At 36.6% G+C, this 26986-nt stretch overlaps 1 protein-coding gene across 1 annotated transcript; it reads right to left on the reverse strand.

The window, feature by feature from the left end:
• Nucleotides 1-1026: 1026 nt before the first annotated feature.
• On the reverse strand, nucleotides 1027-5280 carry LOC127994405 (protein sprouty homolog 2-like). The gene is made up of 2 exons (XM_052591805.1): nucleotides 4727-5280; nucleotides 1027-2863 (listed from the first exon to the last, which is right to left on the reverse strand). The coding sequence occupies exon 2, from the start codon at nucleotides 2810-2812 to the stop codon at nucleotides 1889-1891; it is 924 nt and encodes a 307-aa protein (XP_052447765.1). The 5' UTR covers nucleotides 2813-2863; nucleotides 4727-5280; the 3' UTR covers nucleotides 1027-1888.
• Nucleotides 5281-26986: the final 21706 nt, after the last annotated feature.

Genomic DNA, 26986 nt, shown 5'->3' on the forward strand with positions numbered 1-26986 from the left:
TTTTTTAAGAATCATATTTCCCTTTCAGAGTTCCTTAATATAAATAGGTTAAAGGTCACACCTTACACAACCAATCAACAATCAACTTGCAGAGTATCTAGGGGGCAAACATTTCCTCAAAAGCAGAATTAATAAAGCATCTTACGTATACCATATCTACTCTTAATATTTCCACATGGCAGTTTCCATACACAAGCAAGGATTGGAAGAATTGTAGCAAACAATGGCTTGCCAGCAAAAACGATCTCTGATTCTCCTGATGTCAACTAGTGGTTTGCATACTTCAATGATTAAACCAGTGCCAGATGTTTCCCATGGAAGTAAATGCAGCCAGTATCCGCTGCTGGCAGGGGAGGCTGGAAGTTACCCCTGAAGGTCTGGCTCGAGATCAGGGCTTCTTTGTAAAGGAACCGGGTTGTTCATGATATGAGATCAGTTTGTTTGGGTGGTTTTATCAGACAAGATGTTGTTCCAAGTATTGGTGTTAATTATTGTTAATCATAATTGATGACTTGATCTGTATGCACAGACATCTAAATTCAGTCTGACTATTAGATAACTAAAAACTTGTCGAGTTTTCTTGGTCCACCAAAACAGCACAAACTAACGGAGTTCTGCAATTTTCCAGTGAGGATTACACCCATGTCTACAAATGGTCACGGTTTGAAGCAAGATCATTCATGAAATAACTGTCAACACCAAACAATAGTCAATGTGGCATTTACAGTGAGCTATATTAAACTTCACTTGATCTCCTTTGTGCAGGAAGATCTCATCGATAGAATCTCTCAGTAACGCACCTATTTTGCTGATTTGCCAGCGTACACTATCACTTTCATCGCTTTATTTTCAGATGACCTCGAAACTGAAGCTCTGCGAACATCATCGCTGTCATCATAAACGCAAAGTGAAACGCGAGCCTGACAGAAGATCCGTCGGGTAAACAAAGGCAATTGAAAACACAGTCGATTTTCTGAAATGGGTCTTTGTGCTCAAAGGCTAAAAAACAAGGTCAACAGCAGGCCATAAAGAACAGAGAAAATGCATTGTTTAATTTCAAAACGTTAATATATTTTCTATTTAATAGTGAACAAATGCATCAGATTTTACACCCTTGCCACCCTTTTTTTGCAGCAATAACAGAGTAGGTTTTGTTTCTCAGAGTTGGGGTGATGCCTATAAAGATGCCTCTGAAAATAAATATTACTTTATAAAATAATAAAACTTCAAATAAATATTTTTACACTAAACAATGTGTTGAAATTAGAAAATAAAGTTTTTTTTTTTTTTCCTTAGGGTCACTGTACAATTTACAAGTATAGCTGTAGGGATAATTCATGTAAAAGGTTTCTCTTCTATAAGGCAAAATATCAAGAGTGATTGATATACATTCGAAATGAATGTACAAGACTATACAAGTTTTATATATGCGTCATATATATGGATCTGTCAAGGTGCCTCTGGTTTGGCACAATGCTTTTCACAGTTGAAATATTATATGTACAAAAATAAAATCTCTCAGAAAAAGAGCTCATTTGCTAATTTACATACTTTTGCAGATACTATTCACAAAAAAAGTTAGTTAGGAGAGTCTGTCACCTTTATCAGTCATATTACTGAATGTCAATAGGGCTAACATTCTGGACTTCAGTTTAAAACGAAAACATTATCCCCCTTAAAGAGTGATAGAAAGAGAGAAAGTGGATAAGAGAAAAGCAAAAACAAACAAACAAGCAAACCACTTCAAACCAGTTTTCCCGCCAATCCAATGTCACCTCATGGTCTACAGTGCCAAAACTACAACAACTTGTGAATATTCTTCCACTGCTCTGAAGATAGTCCCTGAAAAGGTTATCTTCTCAGTCCTACTTCAGGAACCAATCCTGGTTTATTTCTCAATTCCTTTGTATTTGCAGTGGCATCCTGGCTTTCTGGTGCAGTTGTAGCATGCTTGGCACAACGCCACGCAGCCCTTTGCCGGGAGGTAGCAGAGCAGGCAGGGAAGGAAAATTGCCAGGACACTTATTGCCGACCACCGCATGCAGCAATGTGACTGGGTGCAAGAGAAGGGCTTGTCCGCACACACATCCTCATCATCACTGGAGCAGTGGTAGAAGAGACCCTTGACGCAGCAGACACAGGTAACGTAGTCCATCGTTGTTGTCGCCGAGCAAAGGCACCTGCGACCACACATCCAGCAGGACGGAAGGGTCTGAGGGCAGGTGCACCCTTCACACTTGCAGCGGCCACAGTCCTCACAGCGATTTGAGTGCTTTCCATCCCCGGGCTGGCCTGGGGTTGTCTCCAAGGGCTTTAGTTCATCCTGCTTCAGCTCTGAACGTTTGGGCTGCACCCTCACCACCCGATCACCCGTCCCACCGGTGTTTCCCAAAAGTCTTTGTTCCGATGAAGTGCTGCCTGTACTGGCCCTGGCAGTACTGACTGACCCATCGCTGGTGCCACTGATGGATCTGCTCACGCCACTCCTTGGTGACTGAGGTGCTGGTTGAGGAGTCTGCTGTCCAGCTTGTTGGGTTCTCTGGGAGTTCCTATGCTCAGAGAGCTCAATGGAGGAGGTGGAAGTTGGGCTGGAAGGTTGCGAGTCCGTTTTCTGCTGGGAGGCCGGTGGCCGGGGTGCCACTGTCGGGCCCTCTGTGTACTCATTGCTGCTGCGGATGGTCCTGATCTGGTCCAGGGAGAGCACCTGACCCTCCAAAGGCTCTGAATCCCCAGTCTGGGGTCCGCCACTGTCACGCAAAGCTAGCAGCAAGCCAGAGGAGCCGCTGCCGCCATTTTGAGCTCTCATCTCCATCTTTACTCTGAAGTGGGAACTCTCCGGCTGGCATTGAACACATCTGAAGTCCTATGAGAAAGGCAGACAGTTAAACGAGTGCGTACAGGGAAGTAAAATCCCATAAACTAACCATATGTAAATCATACAAACTAGGCAAAAAGAAAAGGCAGATGGTAAGCTCCTTAATGCAAATCTCCCAACTACTCCCCACCTCTACAGCCCTGGAAGGCTGATCATCAATGGGGCAGACCTTTACCACCTGCAGCTATCAAGTTCATGGAACATCTAGTAAACTCAAAACCACTTTTGCTCTACAGTGTCTCGGGTGCTGCACATTATCAGATCAAGAATAAATAAGGATCCCTTTGCAGAGCAATATATAGGTTTGTCTTCTGCACAATCATCTTCCTTATCTATCAACAACAAAAGTTTTAGACCATTCTAAAATGTGTTCCTATATACACCCTTAACTTAACTTAGCTGTACATTTATTGAAACAATCATCATCTTTGGCTTACTTGTAGGAAATTTAAGTGTACTGTAAACAAGTGCTATACAATTAACTTTTAACTGAATATTTACTTTTTTTGTGTTGATTTTGTGTAGCTTGTCTTTTTATTGTAACACTGCAAACACCATGCTCACTGCGCTCATTCCTTGCAGAGGCAATTATAACTTGTTTGCCGTTTTGGTATAGGTTTAAAATGTATAGGTTAACTAAATGATAAAAAAATTATAAAAATAAATAAAAGCCAACCCAACTTAACTTTGTTTTCTAGTTCAAGCTATTATTTTAGTCATAAGGATCCAAAATTATATATATATATTTAAATCATTTAAATAATTTAAAATTGCAATTATTATAAAAATTGAAGAAAAGGTGGTCTTGTACCTGGATGATGCAGGTAAAGTTAATGTAAAAGTTCACATATACCAGAATACATTTCCATAGTATTAGTGCCAATTTTAATATCTAGCATCTGGGTGCATAGGAGCAATAACATGATGTCCATAAATGTATTATGATGATATAAATGGAGGGCGGAGCTCTTGGCACAAATAATAATAATAATAATAATAATAATAATAAACTTACATACAGAAAAATAAAATATCCACGTCTTGAAGTGGGGAAAAACAAAAACCAATACACCCTTGAAACCATACGTCTCTGCCGGGACTCTCGGCACCAGTTGAGTTCAATCTAAATAACACTACCCCAAATTACCATATCAATGCACAATCTCTCTTTCCAAGGAGAGGCCCCATCAGCAAAATGTCTGTTAAACATCTGTTTATCTCCTCACTGCTATTTAAACTTCTGATCTGGGTTATCAGCATGCATTCTAACTTCATAACAGTACGAAACTTGGTTAAGCCCAAAAAAACTAAATAAATAAAATTATATATATATATATATATATATATATATATATATATATATATATATATATATATATATATATATATATATATATTACATCAGCAGCCAAAGGTTTATTTATTTGTTATTAAAATGTTTAGCGCAAAGTTTTATAGGTTTTTGATTGAAAGAAAAAGAATGAAAAAAAAAAAGACATTTATCAATGTCTATTCATAACGTTAAATTATACAAAAATATAAATTTGTGAAGTTTTTATCAAAATCATAGTGGGTCTAAGTAATGGTTTTTATTATAAACGTGCAGCTGTAGATGACGTTGTTCATTAATTCGCAACTTTAAAATAAACAGCAAGTCAAAGTACGTACGTAGGGAACAGATCCGTATGGCAACAATTTGCACAGCTGCAAGAATGGCGCGGAGCATAAGCACTGGAAAAAGTCACGAAGGAGTAGCTATAATATAATGCAGGACTAAACAAACAATAAACGAAGCTAAAGTGAAAATCTGTCAAAATCCGCTGCAAAAAAGTTGTATCGCATGTCACTTACCGTGATCTCACCACCTCAACCCCCTAGCTGTGTTGTGAAGAGTATATCCTACTAGTAGGAATTTCTCTTTGGTAAATCCTCAGTTCATTGGGAGATTCATTCACAAAAATCCCGACGACAGCAAACACTCGCGCGTCCTCGTATTTGCGTATTTTTCCGCGTAGCTCGCGCGAAACAATAACATCTGAATTTGATTCCAAGTGGTGCAGTTTAACTAATGCTTTTAAACCACTAATTATGCCAAAAAGAGAATAAGTTCCAGAATCCAACAAAATGAGCCGAGTTTATAGAAAAAAATGAAAACGCTAAATACTTTTTTTTTTTTTTTCACGAAGTAGCGTTGCGGTCTGCAAGTTGAATGTTTGGCTGCATGGCACACACTGTGCTGATTTCAAGTTTTTCAGCTCTTGTTTTTTCTTCTTTCCGGAGAGGAGGTCGGGTTTATTCTGTAAATGGCGTCATGTGGAAGTGAAGGGGGTGAACAGAGTAGCTGTTGTCCCAGAGGATATATCGTATCCGGTCCCAGCTCATTGGCTCTACAGGACTCAACATTCACTCCTTGTGTGTGTGTGTGTGTGTGTCTCAGTCTCAGAACAGAGAACACTAGAACAAGGACGTTGGATTCATTTTAGCGAATCTGTTCACTCGATCGATTCGGTTCAATGAACCAATTCAAGAAGAGCCGACTCACTGATTCTTGTTATTTGTCAAATGTGCTACGTCTTATTGTGACAATGGGGGTTCTAGCTTGTATTGCTTCCTGGTCGAACCACCCCTTCGACCCATTTTTGATATTATTTTGAATTTGATTTTATTAGAAAACTGTGTTTGGCATTTATGCTATTCTATCTTTATTTTATAATGTCAAAAGGCTTCGTGATCCGGATGGACGCATATCGCCAGTTGGTGACCTATATAAGCCTATGCCCAGTGCTGTATTGTGCAAATTATTCATTGACTTTTGATTGAGGTCCACTTTTTAAAATAAGTTTCTGTCAGGTTTGTTTCTCGAAACCAACATTTAGTTTACAGTGAGCTATGGCCTAAATACAGGTGATGTGCTGTGCAGACCGATCGGTGTAAGTACCGTGAGAGCTGTAGAATAGAGAACAGATGGCTGCTCATGCTTTTGATTCACTCTCATTACAAGTTGAACAAACCTTTGTGTATGCATATTTGCAGTGCTTTGAACCTTATGCCGAGTTCCAGGCAACCCTTGTTTTTCCAAACTTAAACCTGTGAAAGTGCACTGGAATGGCAGTCGAACCCGTGACTTCCCACCCATGAACTCGTACTAGATCGATGTAGTCCCAGTTCTGAGTTCTGACGGCACACAGCACGCGAAAGAATGATAGCGCCCCTACAAATAATATTGTCTACGGATGCAGTGTTAATGCAAGTGGTACACGTTGAAAAATAGATTTTAGGACAATGCAACGTTGCAATAAAATGAATAATCTAGCTACAATTCCTTGCACTCAGGAAGTTTGGCGTGATTTGCCTGGAGCGCTACAAAGTCGTTTTACGGGCTCAAAAACATACCTGGAACGCAGCATTAGATCCGACCTTGTCTCGCGACATGATTGGTGGATTATGTACAATGTTTGCATGTTAATTTTGGTTAAACTATTTTTCGATTTTTACTTTCAGCAAGTAGGCCTATGAATACAAGAAAACAAAAACTAAACCTGGATATTTTAGACAATATAGAAATCCTGGCCAGGATGTATCTGGGAAAAAGGGCATGTATGTTCACCCTACTGTAAAATGCATGTTAAACAAATCACTAATGACATAGGTTAGGTGATACATGACGACAATACTTGTGTTTTGTGGATACAGAGTCAAATAGTGATCATAACGGAATCTGAGCAGCCTGTTTGTTACCTCAGTCAAACTTCTGCACACACTTATATATTTATGTTTGTGGTAACTGAAAAATATCTAAAACTGTTGAATTGCATATAGTTAGGCTATGTGTAGTAAAATAATAATAAAAAAAATCATGTTGGCAGTTTTTCTCCTAAACAAAAAAAGTACAGCAGAGTGTGCTAATCGGTTCAACAGAATCAATCAAATGAATCTGTTCATTCATTCGCAAATCAGATATCCACTGCCTCCGTCTTTCACGGCCTAAACATATGTACAGGAGATCTTAACCACTGCTGATACTTCTGTTGACAACTTTAATGCACTTTCTTATCTTTTTGAAGACTTTTTAAAGATACATAGGCCTAAGTTGTAAAGCTTCATTTGTTGCAATTACTTAAATTATTTTCTGTTCTTAAAAAAACCCAGTCATCTTCCTTAATGCAGTTGTTCAGGCCACTGTGTGTGAGTTGAGTTTTAGAATTTGTATTCAACATTTCAGAGTGTACAACATGATTCCTAGTTACAGATAATGTCTAAAACTCTAAATGACATAATAATAATAATAATAATAATAATAATAATAATAATAATAATATTAATAAAAAATATAATAATAATAATAATATTATTATTAGTATTAGTATTAGTATTAGTATTAGTATTATTATTATTATTATTATTGTTATTAATGATATTATTATTTCATTTAACTCAATGGAAAAAAAAAATAATTGAGTCTATTACTGCTCTCTAGTGGCATGATAAGATAAAAACAGCTGGACTGCAGCATCAGTTTACTACTGTTTGTTTCTTAAATTTTGACTAGAATTATATTTTAATCAGAAATGCACAGTACATGATTAGCTCATCAACATAATAAATAGTAAATTATATTCATAATGCACCAATGTCAGGCTGGAAAACAGAATAACATATGATTTAATTCTTAAATATAATGGGCAATATGATAAACATAAAGTTTCTTGCAAAAGAGAAAATAAAAACAAAAAGAATCAGTTAAATCCGATCTAGTGGTGATAGTGTATGAAAGACAACAATACAACAAGTTTACTCAGCATGGAAATAGCTTCCATACAAAGCCACTTTATAATGTATGGACCATTGTGGGCTAATAGGAAGTACTCCCACAGGAGAATGTAGTCTTCTTCAAGTACCCCCCTTGACACATTGTCTGTCTGTCGCTCCAGCAACTTTTATTTTAAAAGGCTGCAAGGCAATAACAGGCAAAGCTACTTCTGTGTTATCAAAAGGAGGGGGTGAACAAATGCACCTTGAGGTGGCCTCAAATGAACATGGGGAGTCAAAAAGGAAACGAGCAGAGAGTGAGCAAGTTCCCAAACCCATGAGACTCCACCATCTCCAGCTGAGTGGCCCCTATTGTTCAGGGCCTCCTTTTCACCAGCCAAAGGTGAAAAGGTAACTGACAGGGGGCTTTGTGCCTGGTCATGGGGACTCCCACTGCCCAAGAACGCCCAGATTTCCTTGGTCACACATTGTCAATGGGGTCCATGAGGAAATGGGAGAAGTGGGTTGGGGATGCAGGGGAAAGTCTTTTAAAATAAGACACACAACAAATAGTAGGGTGAATCTCATGGGGACTGTCAAGAATGTGTGGGTTGTACAAGAAATGATATATTGCATAGAAAACATTGCATACATTTTGTGTAGTGACAATTTTTGACAGAACAATTGTACAATATATTGTACTGAATTTAATTTATGCTAATTTTGTAAAAATGCAAAAAATAAGACTTGTGCCTAAATAATCCTAAATAATCTTCTGGCATTTTTTTCTAAGTGTACCTCTTCAAGCAACAGCTGTCTCTATGTTTATTTTATAGTTTTATAGCTCTCATCCAAAGCACCCACAAATAAAAGCTTATATACTTTGTAAAGATAAAAAGGAAGTAGTAGACAAAATGCTTACAGATGGTTTAGCTTTGAGCAAAGCTCAGTGTGACATGCATTTGTGGGCATAATAATGTTGCTTGACGTTTTCCTTTCTTGGTGTCATTCTTTCCCCTCTTGTTCTGTTAGACAAGTTCTACTGTCACCTCGGGCTTTATCGCAGTTCAAGAAAATTTTGTTGGAAGAGACACGGAAATAGCGATACGTTTAAATTACGTCCCATCATTTATTATAATGTTTTCTGTGGTATAAAGCAGAAAGTCTCAGACTTCATCACCCAATTTCATTTATTTACAGATGAGTTTTGCATTTCCAAGCACATTCTTTTTTTTTTTTCTTCTTTAGGAAATGTAACAAATCTAGTTTATTTTATTATCATGTTTTGGACAGCAATGTTAAACCAATCTCCTCTTCACAGTCGTTTAAATATAATTTACCAAACCTTGTTATTTCCCCTGGCATGCTCAGTGTTGCTTGAAACAAAACCCAAAACCACAAAGTGTCAGTCTGTGCTCAGAAACACATGTTAGTCACAGTCGGAAACGTCTCCAAAATATTTGACAGATAATCATGGGAATGTTTGAGTTGGTGTTGTACATGTACAGTTATATTTGTTTGTTAGGAAGATAAACCATATATCCGTTTGCTCGTGTGTTGGAGTGAACCACATGGGTCGAGAGTGGGTGTTAAAGTAAAAGAAAGAAAAAATGTGAAGCACGATTGCAAGGGTGCACATGCGGATATGGAGCCAAGTAATAATGACCCTTGGTGAGCTCTAGGCATCGGAAGGAAACAAAGAGTGCACTGTAATTAGGCATTTTATAATGTGCACTAAATTCTTTGATAATGCAACAAGGGGACAGTAGAGGGGGGCCGATTAGATTTGAACCACAATAGTTGACTCTGGAGCCAGTTAGCCCAATTAAAGCAGGTTATGCACAGTCATTACGCTAGGCCGGACAGATCTCATAGGAAGTTTAGGCCTCGTATAAAGAAAAAAAATCTCTTGGAGCCCGAGGGCGAGCTGCCTGGCATCGTTTAGCAGTTCTCGCACTTGCAAGGAGGTTTGCCAGATTTGAAGTAATGAAATCTTTGCCCTTGATTTGCCTGTGAATAGCATTGGCAACACTTTGGGTATTGCTTTGATAGCAGGGTGACAAGTTCCACAACGCCACTTTTGGAAAGATAATTAGAAAAGACAATGGACTGCAAAACAGTTTTAATAACCTCATCATGTTTGGTAGAAATGTCTAAAATGAAATAATTTCAGAATTTTACAGCATAGTTTGTAAGGAAAAAACTACAATTTATAAAATTATTATTGGAAGTTAATAACACCAAATATTATTTGAGTATATTTTACAAAAAATACAATCTCAGTTTTTCTACTTCAAAATTTCACGTTTATTTCAACGGGATACTTGCCGTTTCTTTGTAAATGTATAAAAAAAAAATAAAATGTTCTACACCATTTTAAATCTAGGGTTTGTATATTATTATAAAGAAAGCAACCATCTCAAAACCACCCAAAGCACACAAGAAATCACTTAAGCCACTTTCACACAGAGATTACGGAAAATACACCGGTAATGTGTCCCGGCAGTTGATCCCGGTTCGTTAGATTTTGGTTCATTCACACTGCCTGTGATTTCCCAGAATCTGTGCATGCGTTCACACACAACCCATAAGTGGCCCGTAATGACACATGACATCAGGATGTGACGTGTAATGTATGAGTCAAAAACGCTAGGCAGCCAAGAAACGGAGAAGGAGAAGAAGCAAAGCGGAAGAGGTTTCATTGCTTTATGTGAACATGGCAGCTGATCAGCTACTAGGGACTTTTTAGTTTATGTACAATATGCTTAATGCTCAAATTACAACGTTTTTCGTTTTATATTGAAATCAAAAAATTGAAATACTTTATTGTCCCCAAAGTGGAAATTTGTAGTGGACTCGATAGCCAACTTTTCGACAGAACCTGATCCATTAAAAACAGTATACATACACAATACACATACAGATACAGAACGGCATAAACAGTACTACACAGTAATCAACAAGTCTGATTGACAAATCATTTTTAAAACCTGTTCTGTTTATACTGGGGAATTCTATACCTTCTTCCCAAAGGTAAGAGTTCACAACAGGGATAGAGTACATGAGATGGGTTGCTTAGGATCTTTTAATATTATTTGAATTAGGGGTGCACTACTTAAAGTCATATTAATGTATCTCTGAGGGAACTGTCTTAAGAAACAGTTTAGATGGCATTTTCCTTTCATCGTGCATTTAGTGTTTATAGTGGGAACAAGAAATGATGCATCACTGCTGTCCCTTAAGCGCCACCTGCTGACAGAGAGTGAATTTGCATATTAATTTAGCCCATCTGCTGTTTGATATATACATGTAGCCTAATTTCACAAAGCTAAAGTCAGACCATTATGTTTTTGCCTCAGGTTTTGAAATTATACAGTCTAATTTATTTCATAATATAGGATATTAAAGCTATAGTTTCATTGTTTTTTTGTGTTTTGCTTAAGAACCACATACTAACCACAGCAATGCAATGAAACACTCAGAACACATATGCAAAAGCATAGAAAATCGTATCAACCACATAGCAATAAACCCAAAACAATCATAATAATTCAGAAATGCATAGCAACCACTTAGCAATGCAGTGAACACTCAGATCACCCTATTAACAGCATGACAACGCTCTAGCAACCACACATCAACACATTTAAAACACCTAGAATACTTAAGAACTGTACAGCAACCAACATGCAATGCAGCAAAGACTCAGAACACCTTTACAATCCCAAAGCAACACTTAAATCATGCAAGAACATAGTAACCACCTAAATGACCCTAACAACAGCATAGCTCAAAAGATATGATTTTGTGCTCTTTAGATGTGGCTCCTTCAAATGAAGTCTTTAGGACTTTATTATTTATGTCAGTTCAAGGTTATGTACTGAGTTTTATGGGGTTTGAAGCTTAATATATTCTTAATATATTATGTTCTGGGAAAAGCACAAGATATGCAAAAATAAATTTTTCTATGCTTTACTTAGCTGAGATGCCAAGTGACTCTGATTATAAAATCAATCAAAACAATGTAGTACTCTATCACATAAGATTAAATCACCAGCACACTGCAAACAATATTAATACTGCAGAGCATTTGCTTTTAGACATGAAAAGGAAAAAAGTTGCATAAACAGCATTTTTCTTTAAATCATTTCTTTATTTTTATATAGTTTAGAGCTTCCACTTCTTTCTTTTTGCCTCAATCTTTCAAAGCGAGCTCAAATACTAAATTAACAAATCAAGCCCTTCATTTTCTTTTAAATTCTGCGTCCTTTGAACTCTCTGAAATATCCATTGGATCCTTGGGCAGCTCATGTCGCCTCAGAACCCCAAACACACATTTTCTTCTGAGTGTTTTAGGTTCAGATGAAAACCATTACACAAATTTTGCGGTTCCTGTTTTTATATCCTCTTCTCCGGCAGTCATCTGGGACAAAGAAATGGATACTTGGCAAGCTCTTCTTCCTCCAGAAAAAGAAATGAATAACAATCCCGTCTCCTCAAATTGTGCTTCCGCAAAGAGAACTTTTCCAGATGGAACTCTTGACATGCAACACACACACACACACACACACACACAAGGACACATACACATTGAAAGAGAAATAGAAAATCCGTGAACCCATTTGAGGAGGTAAATTAATCTAATGCTGATACAAAACACTACAAATAAATTGCTGGAAATCATGGCTTATACACCAGTTGAACTGTTTCTATCTTACATTTTAATGTGACGCAATATGAATAATGGACAGTTTTCTGTCTATATAAATTAACTAGCATATTGTGGGATAGCAGAAAGAAATGATTCATGGAAACAGTGAAACTGCAAAATAAGAAAAGTGCTTATAAATCATTGCTTGGGCTGGATACAGTCAGTGCAAAATCTACAATGTATAAGTAAACTATAATGGAATTATAATTATTCGTTTTAGATAGCCATTGTGAACGATGATAGTGTGTTTCCATTATAGTAAGATATTCTGCAGTATATAAATAGGTTTTAAAAGGTAGAACAATGTAAGGTAAAAGCGTGTTCATTGAAGTAAAGTAGTTTAAAGTCACTGATAAATTATTGAAAATGAAATCCAACTGGATTAGTCTAATAAGCTCGCCGTAGAAGCGTTCATAACAGTGGCCATCAGCTTCAGGCTTCATGTCCCGAGGCATGTAAACACCCCCGCCCCACAAACTACGGTCCATTCATTCCATTTAATATTCACTTAATTGACAGAAATAACTAATTTCCTTTTGCACTCAATGTGTTCCTTGCTATAGCCATCATGTCCATCATGTTAATAGGTCCTGATTAAATTGTCCATGCTTCCTAATAGCACAATGATTTCAGAGCACACCCATGTCACCCCTCCAAACCAAATAATTAATCAAGAGTGTTTACTCATTAAATAAACAGACCTAATCTGCATTTAAGTGCCTCATTTTACGGTGTAAACATAGCAGGGTCAAAGAACCGCTGTCTTCTTTCTCGACTATTTAAAAAAAAAAAAATTGGCCACGCTATGTTAAAATGCTACATTTCTCATTCAAATTTATTATAAGAAAGAACTGTGTCTGCAGCTCAGTTTCAGTAGTCGTGTACGAATACGTACAAACTCTCCTTGTTTGGCTCCAGACGCAGCTGCTGGTTTACAGCCACACGTGGACACAGCCAAGCTTTGTTCTGTGGGCTGGAGTTGTTGATCTAGCCCCTGTATCTTTAACTGAGTAAAAAAGAAAAAAAAAAAAAACCCACCAACAATCTATCATTCTCGCAAGCAGTTGGATCAAATTGTCAAATCCCAATCCAGGCCATAGGTTATTTGGAACCATCAGAGCTTAATTGAGATTGAGTTCCAGCGTGAGGTCTGGTCTCATTAAGAATCTGCACAGATGGTCCTGGAGAGGGAAGATAGCTCCTAATTCTGTCATAATGTGGAAGTAACATTGAAATCTGTTTTGGAGGTATGTGATGAGACCTGGATCTTTGACTTTGGGGTAAATTTGACAAATTGACGTGTCAAAAACGCAGACCAGTACTTTGGAATGGAATGGAGGTTTGAGGCCACGTAAACAAGCAGGAAATTGGGGGCCACTTTGGGTCGTATTTGGCCTGACCCAATTTATGTCATGCAATGTTTCTGCAGTTTGTTTCTGCAACAATGAACTGCAGCTTTAACAGGGTTTATTGACTTTTAGAGAGCTGAAAAATGCAGAGATGCTGTCGTTTTGCTGCCAGTCAAACTGATAAAACAATACAAGTGTAGATTCCGTCTCGGGAAAGAGCAAACAGACCATGCAATTTCAAATGCATTACTAAAATAATTCTCTGATCTAATTCTCTGATCTTGGCAGTTGACAAGAGGCCGTTATTTCAACGTTGCATCTTCAAAATAGCATCTCTTAGAGCAAAAGTAACTCACATCTGCTCTTGCATTATTCATATTTCATGGTCTTCAAAAAGTACACTCCAATCTCATGGAAATCGTATACACTAATTACTTCTCCCACAACGGCAGACTGCATATTGCAACAGCTCTCAAATGTACCCAAAAGACCAGTTTAGGGCTTAAGAATGATAGATCGAGTCTGAATTTTCTGCTTTTATGTGACATAGTTGGTAATGGAAATAATATCTCAGGACTGAGGAAAACGTGACTCAGTCGACTACATAAAGCTGATTGGGTTTCTAAACTCTCAGGCAGAATTTGTCATATATCATGTTGAAATCTTGAGCCCATTGTGGTGATAACTAATAAGTGCACAGGGACAAGTGTGAAACACACACACACACACACACACACACACACACACATATATATATATATATATATATATATATATATACATTAAGTGTGGAAAATAATTCACTGTACAAGTCAAAATATGCATGGTGAATATGGCAATTTGAATATGTATCCTGAACTGAACCCTAGTCTTGTATATAGGCAGACTTTTGACTTGAAGCAAAATAAACTTGTGGAGAAAAATCATTCAAATAACAGTACACCAGTCTCTCAACAAGGAATATGAATGGTAAAGAACTGAATAATTCCACATTTACTATTCCACATAAACTATTCTTGAAATATTTTTCAGGAATAAGTATTAAGGGTAAAAATAATAATTTCAATAATAATTACATTTAAAGGCATGTCTGTGAAAAGAGTTTTCACAGTCTTTTTGGAGGGAGTGGGACTACACTGGTTACACAGTATGTATTACATTCCCTAAAAAGAAAAAAAAAAATGTGGCTCATCATATCCATATTCATTTGGGAATCAGATGACATCGGCTGTGCTCTATGCTTTTGATTCACTAACATGAAGTGACTTGGTATAGTCATACTTTGGGAGTCGGAATGTACTGCATGTTTTGAGTTATGAAGAGTCATTCGGGAATCAGAATTTACTGGTCGTGCTATATTTTTTCATTCATTTAAAAAAAGAAGTGGTTCATAGATTCATTCATTTTCTGTAATTGGATGGTCACATTTTACACGCTGTAGATTGAAGTTAAAGTAGTGGAAAAAACTTTGTCAGAAACTTGTTCTGGCAAAGTTCTGAGCAAACATTCTTAGAGCCGATCCTCCCTATACGCAAAGTACACATGTTGCGTAGGGCCCCCAAAACACCAGGGGGTGCCTTGCTCTTAAAGATTATTAGATTTGTTTTATTTTTTATTTTGAAAAGCGGCTCTGAAAACATGAATGTTCCTTTCCTTAATGCAGTTTGCTGACACCCTTTCTTTACAGCATCCAAATCAGTCAAATCATGTAACGTGACTGTCATATACAGTCTCATGTCATTCTTGCTCGATACTAAAAAACTAGTTAAATTCGCACTGAGACATGGAAGTGACACTGCTTCCCAAGTGCTTTCTGTATGCACAGTTTGAGACAGCATTTTACTGTATAAACCTGCTGCTGTCAGTCACCATCTGTTAATCAAACAACAAAAGAAAATAAGAGAATTATTCTTTGCTCTTCATTGAATATTGCATAACTTTGTTATGAATCAATTCAATTTATGTTTATTTTATATGGTGAAGTCTATGCAGGGCTTTACTTTGTTACATTTGATAAATTAATGTCGGTATAGTAGGCTTTTATAGGGTAAATTGTTTAAGTTTGCTAAGTTGTTTAATAGAGTCCCCAGAAGTCTAGGATTGGCTCTGCCAGAAACGTTAATAAACCATTTGTCCACAAAGTCATGTGTGTGTATATATACACATGCACACACACACACACACACACACATGTCGGTATTGGTGGTTTAAGGGAATCACAGACGTAATGGTTTTTATGCTGTACAAACTGTATTTTATATCTCTCTACACCAACTCTGTGCATTTTTAGATGAAAAAAAAAAAACACAGCATTTAGTATTTTTTATTTATTTATTTAATCCTTTTGAATTACAGGGACACAGGAAGTGTCCTCATAAACCACCTTCATATTGTAATGTAAAACCACACACACATATATAATTGTTTATAAATATAAATTTCTTCTTTTTCTTAAAAAAAAAATAAAAAAATATATAGAACATTTTCTAAACGTTTCAACATGTTTCAAAATGTTCAGAGAACATTCCAAAGTAGTAACAATCCAAAAATGTCCCATAATGCAATATGATAAAATGAAATGTTCCCTTAATGTTTGCATTACCAAAATAATAATAATAAAAATATAAATAATATAAAATAATGATAAAATAAAATAATAAAAATAATCATTTACATTTTTAATGTTCAAAAAATGTAGCTTCAATTCACAGACAGCCTTATACTAAAGACAATACAGAAATCAGAAATGCGTGGCAATTTTAACCTTCAGTAACCATATTACTCCACTCTTCAAGCACCCAGAATTATGTTTCTGATCTTCTGTATGATGGCTCTCATATATAACTTCGATGCAGTCGTGAACATTGTTATTTACAAATAAGGCTGGATGGGAATGATGTAGTTATAGAACTCAGACCAGAGGCCATGTGCACCTGACATTTCTGAGAAAGACTTATGTTTCAGGATCTATTTGGCATTTCAGGCATGGCGGGTTAGACGTGTTAAAGAAAATGCCACTTGATCAGCCTCAACAAGCCTCGGATTCTTGGGGAAAACATGGCCTGTAGGCATGCTCTCATGCTCTCTTTCTGTATAGCAATTTCATGTTGGATGTTTGCCACATGAATAGTGCTATCAATATAATACAAACATAAATCTAACCCTGTGTCAGCTTAACAGAGGCCGCTTTGTTTATGTGAGCTGTGGTCTTCACCGTAGGGATGGCTCTTAAATAGTATTCAGGGGAAGTCGAAATACAGGGGAAGTCGAAATACAGGGGAAGTCGTGGCCTAATGGTTAGAGGGTTGGACTCCCAATCGAAGGGTTGTGGGTTCTAGTCTCGGGCCGGACGGAATTGTGGGTGGGGGTAGTGCATGAATAGCTCTCTCTCCACCTTCAATACCATGACTTAGGTGCCCTTGAGCAAGGCATCGAACCCCCAACTGCTCCCCGGGCGCCGCAGCATAAATGGCTGCCCACTGCTCCGGGTGTGTGCTCACAGTGTGTGTGTGTGTGTGTGTGTGTTCACTGCTCTGTGTGTGTGCATTTCGGATGGGTTAAATGCAGAGCACAAATTCTGAGTATGGGTCACCATACTTGGCTGAATGTCACTTCACTTTTCTATCCGAAATATAGGTGTGAAAGGCTTTTAGTAGGATACACACTACTCTAATCCCAAATGGCTCTCACCCTCTGGCTATCCTTGTCTCGAAATGGCTTTTCAACATATCTCATGCAAAATGTAAAATGCAAGTGATATAGAGGGCTTGATTCCACACACCTCGCTTATCCCAACCCCTTCAAAGCAGAGATAAAGAACTTTCAAGTGCAAATGGTGTTACCATTTCTGCTCTGTTTAGCCAGTTAAAGCTGATAGCTTTGCTTGATATTTCTCCCAAAAAGCATGTGACCCTCACACAATGTTAAACAAAGTGCTTTATTTGATCTAAAGCACCATACAAAGCCAATATTTTCATGGACTGTTTCCATTAATGAGTAAAAAGGAATACGACTCTTATTTCAATCCCAGTGTTCTGCTGGAACTGAATGGAGAACAAAAAGAGTTTTGCTATCTTTGATAGCAGCTCATTCCCTCTCAGGTTACAGATAATTAGATAAATATATAATTAATATATCTTTTTTTTTTTCTTTTTTTCTTTAGTACAGAAAATACAAAGATAAAACAATCTATAATTAAAAACTTCAAAATCTTCAATTCTTCAATCATTTATTTATGTATTTATTTATTTTAAACTTATGTTGTAATTTAGAACTGAATTTAAAGAATCAGTGTCTAAGTTAGACCACAATTTACACTTATTTCTGCTTCAGTTTGATCGAAAATATTGTTTCAATCTCAAACGCCAGAACTGTCTGTGTGTCAACATCAGGGGTGTCAAACTCAAGCCCTGCAGAGTTTTGTTCCAACCCTGCTCCAACACACATACCATGTAGTTTTCAAACAATCCTGGAGGATTTAATTAGTTGGATCAGGTGTGTTTAATTGGGGTTTAATCTAAACTCTGCAGTGCCCCAGCCCTCCAGGAATTGAGTTTTAAATCCCTGGTCTACATTGACATGTTTACTTCTACTTCCACACATTCTAATCCCGCAGCTTTGGATTTGATGTATGTCTTCACTGCCTTCCACTTGTCAGAATCGTCTACAACACCCATCACAAGAAAACATAATTGATTCTGTAAATCCTGTCTAAGTCAAAACATACAGTGAAAATGTATCATAACTTAGAGTGACATATACTAAAGCCTTTGAATGAAATAGTGTAAAATCCTGTCCATAGGTGGACAATTATACCAACACTGAATGAAAATAAGCTCTTGATCTTGAAGTAATACATAATCTGCCCTTTAGGATCTTATACAGGACTCTTTGAAGGCTTCCAAGCTTTGAAATGTCACAAAATGCACCACAGCAGAAGTCTGTATGACCTTTGTACTGTCTTCTGCAATCATGTGGCAGCTTTGTGTGAGGAATAAATCTTAATGGAAAGTCATTATTTCCTATAAAATTCTTGCCCTCCACTTTCCGTATCCATTTGAATATGATGACTTTATTTCAGGTTTAAAGACAATTAAAATTTCAGTCTGCTTTTCACGGAAAGCTATCTTATGACTTCAAGTGGACACTTGGAATATATTTTTGGAGCTCTGCAAGTTCCTTTTCACTTTGATTATACAAAACAGAGAGTATAGTAAATTTTTTCAACATTCTCCTGTTGTTTTCCACTTTTAAAAGTAAAAACTGGACAAGCTTTTGTAGTTCTTAGCCCTGCCATGGATAGCAGACTCCAGTATTTTAGCCGGAAGCAATGGTTTGAAGTTAAAAACGTCTTAATAATAGATTTGTTTCTTACTAACATGCAGCTTTGTGGATTACTGTGAGGTTTTTATCAGCTGTTTGGACTCTCATTCTGACAACAACCATTCACTGCAGAGGATCCATTGTTGAGCAAGTAATGCAACGCTAAATTTCTCTATAATAGATATATTGCTCCACTCTACAACAATACGCATTGTTATAAAATGCAACAATTTTGTGAACTTATTGGTCAGCTGTGCACAAGAATCCTTGCACAGGATTGCAACAATGTTTCTTCATGAGGTTGTTTTAGCTCCTTCGTCATGCCTAGAAATAATTTTTTTAACAAACTCTGATTCAGAGCTGTGATGAGATCTGTCATTGCCATGACAACCGTCTGCAGAGGAATGGCCCTGCACTGGTGTTATGAAAACTGTGAAACTAATGATGTGCTAAATTTAGTTGGAGCATGTTGTGTGAAAGGCTCCTATAAACTGTAATTCAGCTGGGAAGGGAAAGGAAACACCCCGGGAAGAGTGCAGAGCGCTTGTTAGATCAGCTGTGCCAATTGTTGGCTACTTGCAATATGCCATACATTGTTAAAATGCTGCAGTGTTTTCATTGCAGTGATGTGTGATGGGTGTTGTAAACTCCATATGTCAGGTCACTGCGACAAGTGCTGTTGCGAATTATCTTCAAGGATTAGCTCACTCAAAAAAAAGAAAAAAGAAAAAAAAAGTCCTCTCATATAACAGCATTATGCGAGGAACAGACCAAGTGTCCAATGTATTTTGTAATGCATTATATATTTTAATAATTAACGTTCTGAAGTTGGTTGTTTGTATGTATTTCAATGCATTACATTTTTCTAATTATTATACAAGTGGTTACAATTAATAATTAAATATTTAAATGCATTATAATTTGTAAATGCATTAAAAAGCAAAGTGAATGCATTTAAATATATATATATATATATATATATATATATATATATATATATATATATATATATATACATAGAGTATTTGTTTTGGGGTGACCTGTCCCTTTAAGAAGCTAAAACGATTATTTATGTGCACATGTGGCATTCAGCAGAAAACTCTGTTCTATGCACAACCTCAAAAGCACAGAAAAGTTATCACATGTGACCTTTAGTAACCCATGTATTTATATGCACACTTACAGATAACTTGAAAAAAAGACATCATCTTGTTAAGCCTAAAAACGCCCTTGGTGATCAAAATCAACAGGAAGTCACCCATGTGCATCCACTTCCACATCTCTTCCTCCCCAGAGTTTATAAGCCTGGAGCAAAATTTAATTTCCACCTCATAAGTCTACCATAATGTGATACCGCTTCCACTAAATTACTTGGATAACCTTAATCAACGCAGAGGTTAAAGACCTGAACCGTAGAAATGGTTTCAACTTGGTGTAGTCGGCATGATAATAGCTCTCTCCCCTCAGGCACAAACACAGACACCTCCGTTGCCTTAGCCATCCCTATTTTATTGGGCATCTTTCAGGCCACCCGGGGGAATGTTAAGGGAGGACAGAGGCAGAATGATCCCCTTACCGGATGCCTGTCATGGCCCCAGGTTTTTTTTTTTACCCCCTTCTCCTCCACAATCAGAGTCCTCTCCAGGCCTCAATAGATCTTTGTCAAGGCACCCAATGAGGAGGTATCAGATTTCCCTGGCCTCTTGGCAGCCTCTGCGCTAGTTGGGATACTTGGGCTTTCAATTCTTAGAGAATGCTTTTCAAAAGGCCTTGTTTTTCTTCCTGAAGGATGGAAACAGGGTAAGGATTCAGTGTCTGATGCTTGTTTCAAATCCCCAGTCTTTTTCAGAGGAATTTTATCGAGTCATCATTATTTTCTACTTCCCAAGTGGGCTATGTGGAATTGGTCACAATGCATCAAGAGACACAGTGAATAAATTATCTCATACAAAGAATTCATGTCAGGTTTCAATATAGTAATGAATAAACAGTAGGAACTACTTCTGCAACATATATGATTATCTTTGAGGAATGTCGACAAGTTTGGAAAGACAATTCTTATAGAAAAAGAACAAGAACTAACTAAGAGTCAATAACCGAAATTTCTATTACAGAATTAAAACCTAGCAGCAGAAATACACTACTGTTGCTAGCTGCTGAAAATTCAGCTTTGCATCACAGGAATACATTACATTTTTAAAATATTCAAATAGAAAACAGTTATTTTGAATGGTCATATTTTACAATACTACTGTTTTTACTTTTATTTGTTTTACAAATAAATAAATTGTTGGTGAGCATAACAGACTTCTTTTTCAAACTTTTACAAATATTTTACAAATCTTACCTACCCCAAACTACTGAGCGATAGTATAGTGATTTAAATTAAAGGGACTTTTCCCTTAAGAACGAAAATTCTGTCAAACTATTTAGAATAGATTTTGAAGAATGTTGGTGACCAAACATTTGACAGTAGCCAATGACTTCAATAGTATTGTAACGGACGGCTTGACAACGGAGTATAGGATCCATGTGCAGGCTTTATTCAAGAGTGCAGTCAACACAGACATGGTCATACACCAGCAGACAGCAATGTACAGGACGAGACAAAAGAGTAATCCGAAAATGGGCAATCACCAGTGTAGGCAGCAAGCAATCAAAGGAAGACAAGATAAACAGTCCAAGGTAAAAAATATGGCACGGCAGAACAAAAACAAGGCAAACAGGACAAGGGAACAAGAAACCGGCATACCGCTTAGAATTGTCCCCATACATCAAAGCAATACTTTGCAAAGTGTATGTGAGGGTGTGACTTAAATAGTACTCCTAATGGGAAAATGGGAAATGGAGTCCGGTATAAAAAAGGTAATGTGGTCTTCTGGTGGCGAGTGGGAGGAATGACAGGGACCTAATTCATGACAAGTATGGGTGAAAAATAAAAAATAAAATAAAAAATACCTATGGAAGTCACTGGCTATTGTCAAATGTTTGGTTACACATTTTTCTAAATATCTTCTTTTGTGTTCAACAGAAGGAAACAAAAAAACTCATACAGATTTGGAACAACTTGAGGTTGAGTTAATAATGACATTCTTTTATGTGAACTATCCCTTTAGCTTGGCACTCCTGTTCTGCATGAGGCAACTTGTGTAATTTTCTTTCCACATTCACGTCATCACACTGGTAAATCAACTGTAGTTAATTAGAAGCAACTAATAGTAATAATAAACTAGTAGTGGTGCACAACTTATAGTACTTTTAATTATATATTCACTGCTTATCTTTGTTTGCAAACCCTTAGATAAAAATTAAAGTGCAATTAAATAAACAAATAAAAAGTAATGTCAAGTCACCTTTATTTATATAGCACTTTAAACAAAATACATTCAAAGTCAAAGCAACTGAACAACATTTATTAGGAAAACAGTGTGTCAATAATGCAAAATGATAGTTAGGCAGTTCATCACTGAATTCAGTGATGCCATCTCTTTTCAGTTAAATAGTGTCTGTGCATTTATTTGCAATCAAGTCAATGATATAGCGAGACAGAATGGAAAAAAAAAAACCTTGGGAGAAACCAGGCTCAGTTGGGGGGCCAGTTCTCCTCTGACCAGACGAAACCAGTAGTTAAATTCCAGGCTGCAGCAAAGTCAGATTGTGCAGAAGAATCATCTGTTTCCTGTGGTCTTGTCCTGGTGGTCCTCTGAGACAAGGTATTTACAGGGGATCTGTATCCGGGGATCTAGTTGTCCTGGTCTGCGCTGTCTTTCCACCATCTGGTCTGGATACGTACTAGATCCAGGTGACTGCAGTGACCCTCTGATCTGGATACAGACTGGATCTGGTGGCTACAATGACCTCGGAATAAGAGAGAAACAGACAAATATTAGCGTAGATGCCATTCTTCTAATGATGTAGCAAGTACATCGGGTGTTATGGGAAGTGTTCCTGGTTCCGGTTTACCATTTAATGCAGCCTAAAAATCTGTTAACTCATTTGGATATGAAAAGCATATTAATATGTTATGTGTATGCCAGGTTAAAGAGATGGGTCTTTAATCTAGATTTAAACTGCAAGAGTGTGTCTGCCTCCCGAACAATGTTAGGTAGGTTATTCCAGAGTTTAGGCGCCAAATAGGAAAAGGATCTGCCGCCCGCAGTTGATTTTGATATTCTAGGTATTATCAAATTGCCTGAGTTTTGAGAACGCAACGGAGGTAGAGGATTATGTAAAAGGGGCTCTTTCAAATAGTGAGGTGCTAAACCATTCAGGGCTTTATAAGTAATAACCAATATTTTTAAATCTAAATGATGTCTGATATGGAGCCAGTGCAGTGTTGACAGGACCGGGCTAATATGGTCATAATTCCTGAACAATACAAAATAACAAATAATTGTTTTTATAGAGCATACTTTGTAATTTCTAGTGTGTTGCTAGGTGGATTGCCTTGTTATCAACTTAAAACATCAAAATACTATAAACCTTATCTTCAAGTATTACTCCACAAATATTACCCCTACCCCAATATATATATATATATATATATATATATATATATATATATATATATATATAAACAAAATAATCACTGTAGCCACATTTTACAGAATGACCTCACCAAACATTATGAGGAGTAAGATTTTCTAGAATTTTTTTTTAAGAACTTTTTCAACAAGCGTGACACAAATATAGAAATTATGAATTTTTTATATCCATCTCCCATTTTTTCAGTTTTAGGACTAGCAAACTGGAACAGTCCACTGAAGTTTCAGTTTGCTGGAGTCATTTATGAAGTGTCGGAGCACCCCAATTAAAATAGGAAATATGATGTCATAAAGTCATTGTAAATGCATTTGCTCACTGTTTAAAAGACAGTTAATATTCAGTAATATTATCCTTTTTACTGCAACGACACATCAGAGGAGAACAAAAGTTGAACTGAATTGAGTTGGATAATGACCACCCACTTCGAATGTTTTGTAGAGCTGCTTTATAACTGAATTGAACTCATTTTGTAACTAATGAACTTTGTAGCAAATCAACTGTTTGAATCAACATCAAACTAAATTACTTAATAATTACACTATTGCCACCTGTAGAGTTGCTTTACAGCTGAAATTAAATGTTTATCATAATTGACAAATTGTGCAATTATTTGCTTGTTTATGACAGCAAAGCTACTTTGAACTGTCTGTATTGTATACACATTTTGTTTTTGTGTTTTTTTGGAAGCAAAAACCTAACATCCTTTCTCCTAGATGCCTCCAATCTTTCTGTCAATGTCTCCCTATAATTCTTATTCTCTTTTTATTTTACTGTCTCCCCCTGTATTACCCCCTCTCTGCTGTCTGGCAGTGGATCAGTGCAGCACATCTTGAAAGCTGCTGTGCTTCGCTCAGGGAATTCGCCTGGTTCCCCATCATTAACTTGTGCTAGCTCTGGAGAGCACATTCTCAAGGATCTCTCTCTCTCTGCATCTCCACATCCTCTTCTCCTCTCCGCTAGTCCTTCTCATGTCCCTGCTGGACTTGAAGAGCTGTCCATATGCTCCCTCGTTCATGACTTGTTTGGTGTGGTCTGCAAGGCTCACAGGAAACTGCTAAATCTAAAGCCAATACTTTATTTCCCGGGAGGCTTCTGCGGACCCTCAGGGCAGAGGCACGCAAAGACTCTTGGGATTTTGAAAACTCTGAAAAAGAGATTTGTCCCTCCCTTCCCTTTGGGGCAGAGGCACACTTGGGACTCCCAGGGATTTGAAAAAAGAGATTTGTCCCATGCTCCCACTAATGACAGTCGCATATGTGCAGGACAAGAGAGATTAACCTCTTCATTTCCACTATGGATTGGAGAAACGATCATAAATGTACTAAGAAATGATATTAAAGAGTGCAGAATTATGGTTCTGTACCTAAAAATCTCATTTTTATTATAAAAACCTTTCATAAGGACTAATCGTGGTTAAATGATGGTATATTCTTCTGTAGAAGCCGCGAGTCAGTTTGTTTGTTTTTATTTTAATTTGAGTTGAATTGTTTTGAAATACCTATGCAAAAAAATTAAAAATAAATACAAAAATAGTAATATATATATATATATATATATATATATATATATATATATATATATATATATATATATATATATATATATATATATATATATATAGATTTTATTAATAATCTATGAACTTTTTAGTAGACCTCATCTCATGGCTCGAAGGGTGCAGCATTATCTTGCCTGTATTGTTGTATTTTCCTACTGACACAGGAAGTTGGGTCAGGACATATGAAAGGGTTAACTCCTTTCTATTAAAATCCGATAAATGAATAAAGTTTAAACTGCCAATGGTTCCATTTTGTTCTAACTTCCTACCTAAACCTTTCTTTGAAAGCAGAAAGTAATCCCCAAACTCCAGTTCCGGCCAAACGCACACGTTTTTCAGTGTTCCTGTCAATCAGAACAACGACATAAAAGAGATACAAGCACATTTCACCCCATGATACACCCAGTAGTGGCAGTCCTGGCAAGGTTAAGGATTGCATGTATCCTGTGGTATCAAGCCCCTGTCAAGTACACAAAGAGCGAGTGTCTGCATTCTTGCTCTCCAAGTATAGCACGAGTGCCAAAACAGACAAGAGAGGGTGGAGGAGGGGACGGCCGCTGAGAGACAAGACAAAAATGCAAATCCAGACAGAGATGATTGGTAACTTCCTCTTTGAGTCTGGCAGCTGCATTGAGGACTGCTGTGCGGAGGGTTGCAAGTTCCAGCCAAACTACTTTAATGACGATTCAAGACAAAAGTGTTTTCTCCATTCAGCTACTCATGTATTATTAACAGTGCAGGGATGCTTTGTTTGTGTTTAAAGAATATATATATGTATATATTCCTTTCATACTCTGAGGAGGCTATGTGTTTGTGTGTGTGTGTGTGTGTGGCAGCATATTAAAGATCACATAGATGAACAAGAAACAGAAGGCATTGCTTTAGTTTAGCAATAAAATAACAAAATTATAAAATAAAAATAATGTAAGTATTTATGCATATATATATATATATATATATATATATATATATATATATATATATATATATATATATATATATATATATATATATATATATATATATATATATATATATATATATTTGCATGCATGGAATTAACAAAGCTAAAAATGAATACATTTATTAATAAACAATTCAAAACACTGGAAGAAATAAAACTAATATTTTCTTCATTTTCTATAAAATTATAAAATAAATAAAAAAATGCATTTTGGTTGGTAATTAATTTGTAAATAATATATATATATATATATATATATATATATATATATATATATATATATATATATATATATATATATATATATATATATATATATATATAACCTGTTGATTTGTTATTAAATCAATGCATTATTAATTGTTTAGTAATGAATATTTTATTATTTAAAATTAACAACACCAACAATTCTCTGTTATTCCACTATCCCACTGGTAGACTGACATACTAACTACTGATAGATTTCTAGACAGCTGTGTTATCGTCCCACCCTGAACTGTTTGGTAATAAAAAGAATAGATTTGTGTCCATTCATTACTTCTGACGTTTAATATGTTCTTGTGATTGTACAGGGAATTTTGCCTATTAAATGCAACATAACCTTGTGACATGTCGCAACTTGCCCCTCTTCACCTGGCTTTTTCTGCCCTGTTCAAGTGCTGAAAGAAACCCATTCAAGAACTTAAACCAACATGATCTCCTGTCCAACGTCCTCCCACAAACTTATTTCTGCTCGCATGTGTAGATTATTAAAAAGAAAAGCCTGCTCTCCAGTTTGCACATCCGAATGGATTCTAGTTGGCTAATTTCGCACATAGCCAAAATAATTATCAAACAGCATGTGCAGCAATTTGAGGCAGGACCTTTCCCAGGCCCCTAGCATGGTTCCCCTCTCTTCGTTCTGCCAGCTTTA

The sequence above is a fragment of the Carassius gibelio genome, chromosome A1 (genome assembly GCF_023724105.1).
Source record: "Carassius gibelio isolate Cgi1373 ecotype wild population from Czech Republic chromosome A1, carGib1.2-hapl.c, whole genome shotgun sequence".
Taxonomy (NCBI): Eukaryota; Metazoa; Chordata; class Actinopteri; order Cypriniformes; family Cyprinidae; genus Carassius; species Carassius gibelio.

Coding starts and splice junctions, on each gene's coding strand:
- LOC127994405 (XM_052591805.1), bottom strand. CDS start 2,812: ATGGAGATGAGAGCTCAAAATGGCGGCAGCGGCTCCTCTGGCTTGCTG.